General features: G+C 71.1%; 1 protein-coding gene across 1 annotated transcript in view; it reads right to left on the reverse strand.

The window, feature by feature from the left end:
- Positions 1-2,299, reverse strand: part of CHLNCDRAFT_135962 (hypothetical protein) — a gene marked incomplete at both ends in the record, with an annotated part of 7,390 nt that overhangs the window by 4,225 nt on the left and 866 nt on the right. Inside the window, 6 exons of the mRNA XM_005846029.1 lie at positions 64-189; positions 516-626; positions 907-980; positions 1,207-1,306; positions 1,530-1,605; positions 1,854-1,923. Of these exons, the coding sequence (XP_005846091.1) occupies positions 64-189; positions 516-626; positions 907-980; positions 1,207-1,306; positions 1,530-1,605; positions 1,854-1,923 (557 nt within the window). The remainder of the gene's footprint in view (positions 1-63; positions 190-515; positions 627-906; positions 981-1,206; positions 1,307-1,529; positions 1,606-1,853; positions 1,924-2,299) is intronic.

Genomic DNA, 2,299 nt, shown 5'->3' on the forward strand with positions numbered 1-2,299 from the left:
ACACACACACACTGCGACCTGCGCCCACCCCACCCGCCACACCCACCCACCACCCGCGCCAACCTGCAGCAGGCGCCAGTCTGGGAAGCGCTGCTCTTGCATGGGCCGCGGCTCGTCGGGTGCCATGCCAAACAGCTGGCACAGCGGGGGCAGCACCGCGGGGCGCCGGGTCTGAAGGTGGAACACCAGCTGGCAGGCAGGAGCAGGAGAGGGAAGAAAGATAGAGGGTGGACACAGAGGGTGATGGTAGGTGGGGAGGAAGCAGCTGCCAAGGCAGGCGCGCCCAGCAAAGCTGGAAAGCGCAGCAGCTCGGCAGCGGCGCATCGATCGCAGCCATCGCCGTGCCGCCACTCCCACATCACGCCGGCCCGCAGCAGCCCCAGCGCAGCGGCAGGGCCAGGGCACAGCTGTGGCGGCTCTCGATTCTCTGCCCCTGCCACCTGCCACCTGCCGCCACTCGCAGCGGCAGGCCGGCTTCTCTGCGGGTCCGCGCCGGGGCTGCAGGCTCAGCTCACCAGCAGTGTGAGCGCAAAGCTGTTGAGGGTGCCGTTGGTAGAGTCGTTGACGTCGTGCTGCCGGGCCCACAGCTTGAGCAGGCGCACGAGCGCGCCAAAGCGCCAGTCGTACTGCACGGCACGGCGCGGGCGTACCGCGGCACGGCTGGAAAGCAGGGCGCGGGCGACCAGGCGAGGCGGCCTGCTGCCTGCTGCCTGCCCTGCCCCCGCGGCACACCTCCCAGCTCTCCCTGCCCCAGTCAGCGCCACAGCGATCCGCAAGCAACAAAACAAAAACGTGGGGCCAGCGCCGCGCCCAGATCGCGCCGCCTGCCAACGACACGGGCAGCCACACTGCCACGCTGCAACGCTGCCACACTGCCACACTGCCCGCCCGCCCCAGGCCCCCCACCTGCGCCAGCAGGCCCATCACCGTCGACTTGAACAGCGCGTGGCTGCCACCGATGCCGACGTCAAAGTCCAGGCCTGCGGGCGTGAGGGCGGGCGGCTGCATTGAGGTGGGCGGGTGCGCCGGACTGGGGCCGGGGACATGTGCGCCACAGCCTCTCCCCCACAAGCTCTCCCAGCCCTGGCCCGCGCGTAGCCCCTTCCCTGCAGCACACCGGCCTCCCGACAGGCCCCTCCCAGCAGCCGGCCCTCCCAGCAGCGTCGCCCTCCCCGCAGCGCCCCCCAGCAGCCTCCCGCCCCCCACCCGAGATGTCCCGGAACTTGAGGATGGGCACCCGGGCGTGCAGGATGCGGTCCACCTGCCCCAGCGACAGCCGCTTGGCCTGGATGCGGGAGGCCAGGGCCTGCGCCGGCGGAGAGACAACCAGCGGCACGCGGCGTGGGCGACGGCGGCATGGGAAGCGCCTCCACCTCGACGGTCTGCTGCTGGGTGCCGGACGGGTGGCACTGTTCGCCACAGCACGGCGCTGCGCACTGCACCCCACGCCGCCGGCGCATTGGGCAGGCGGTACTGTGTGGTATCTTGCGGTACCACGTGGTACCAGGGGCCACAGGCGCGGGGCTCACCCTTAGGAAGCGGACCTTCATCTCCCGCTCCATTCCGTCCACAGTCACCTGCTGCAGCCGCCCAGACGCATCCTCCCTGCCGCGCGCACACGGGCAGGCAGGGGGGCAGGCGGGAGGGCAGGTGGCTGGGTGAGAAGGGCTGGCCGCCTGGCCGCGAGCAAGGGAACACAGCTGGCAGCCGGTGGCAGCGGCTGGGGACAGGAGCTCAGCGGGTTGGCAGGGCAGCGCAGCGCAAGAGCGACGCCAAGCCGGGGCAGGGCAGGCGCAAGGCAGGGTGACAGTGGGGCAGGGGTGGGGCAGGGAGGGGGCTGGGCAGGCCCCCACCAGCTGGCGTCGCCCTCTATGCTCAGGTCCAGGTCGCCCTGTGGGGTGTACAGCCCGCTCACAAACGACCCTGCGCTCGCGGAGGGGGACGCGGGGCAGATTGAGGGGAGACGAGGCAGAGGGGAAGCGGCGGGAGAGAGGCGATACTAAAGGTGAGATGCCGAGGCAGGCAGGCAGGCAGTCCAGGCACAGCATCACACAGCCAGGCCGCGGCGCAGCCACCCCGCCTGCTCGCCCACCCACCCGCCCACCGTCCAGCGGGGCCAGGCCGCCAGCCCCTCATGGGAGCTTGTGGCAGCAAACCAGGCAGCCACCCAAACGACCACCCCAGCAAGCAACAGTGAGGCCAGGGCGTCAGTCATCTCATGAGAGCTTGCGGCAGCCAACCACCCAACCAGCCACCCAAGCAAGTCAGCCAGCCAGCCAGGGCCCACCGTAGGGCTCCA

The sequence above is a fragment of the Chlorella variabilis genome, assembly GCF_000147415.1.
Source record: "Chlorella variabilis unplaced genomic scaffold CHLNCscaffold_15, whole genome shotgun sequence".
Classification (NCBI taxonomy): domain Eukaryota; kingdom Viridiplantae; phylum Chlorophyta; class Trebouxiophyceae; order Chlorellales; family Chlorellaceae; genus Chlorella; species Chlorella variabilis.